Source organism: Mycetomoellerius zeteki, unplaced genomic scaffold (assembly GCF_001594055.1).
Source record: "Mycetomoellerius zeteki isolate Tzet28-1 unplaced genomic scaffold, Tzet1.0 C4305150, whole genome shotgun sequence".
NCBI classification, from domain to species: domain Eukaryota; kingdom Metazoa; phylum Arthropoda; class Insecta; order Hymenoptera; family Formicidae; genus Mycetomoellerius; species Mycetomoellerius zeteki.
In genome coordinates, this window is record NW_017255408.1 from 1 (window position 1) to 662 (window position 662).

General features: G+C 29.9%; 1 protein-coding gene across 1 annotated transcript; it reads right to left on the reverse strand.

The window, feature by feature from the left end:
• Positions 1 to 5: 5 nt before the first annotated feature.
• Positions 6 to 616, reverse strand: LOC108731975 (putative nuclease HARBI1; the record flags this gene model as incomplete). Its single annotated transcript, XM_018462587.1, has 3 exons — positions 6 to 49; positions 155 to 290; positions 368 to 616. Coding segments are annotated over 3 exons (429 nt in total), but the record flags the coding sequence as incomplete, so codon positions are not given.
• Positions 617 to 662: the final 46 nt, after the last annotated feature.

The window sequence follows — 662 nt, forward strand, 5'->3', positions numbered from 1 at the left end:
GGCAAACCAATAAAGCAATCTATAAATTTCCCTCTATGATCGCATGTTCCTAAAAATATGAAAATAAATGTATTAAGTATCTCACACACATAGTATTCAATATATTAGAGCAGAAAATATTATTACATAGTATTTAATTTTTTATTTATTTTACCTTGCAAAATAATGGAATGGAACCCTTTACGATTATAATAATCGTGCGGATTCCTGAATGGTTGTTTACATGGAATGTGACAGCCATCGATAGCTCCAATAACTCCTTCAAAACCTCGCGAACGATTCTCAAAAATCTGAACATATGAAATAAATCAACAAACTTAACAACATTAAAATTATAATATACGTAAAACTTCTAAAAAAATTTTACATTGCTGGATATTTGGCATTCGTTGGCATTTGGCCATTTGACATAGACAGGCATCAAGTCTGATAAAATGGATATTATACTTTTGAAGATGTTATGACCGCTGGACTTCGCCAAACCAAATCTATCACCAGTCGCTAAAAAGCTTTCTTGCTTGGCCAAAACCCAAATAGTAAATAAAAGTTTCTTTGATGGATCTATATGTACATATTCTTCTGGATTTAATAATGGTGCCACTACGTTTAACAATGCCTGAAAATAAATTAATTAAAATTACAATAAATTTATTAAGTTATTA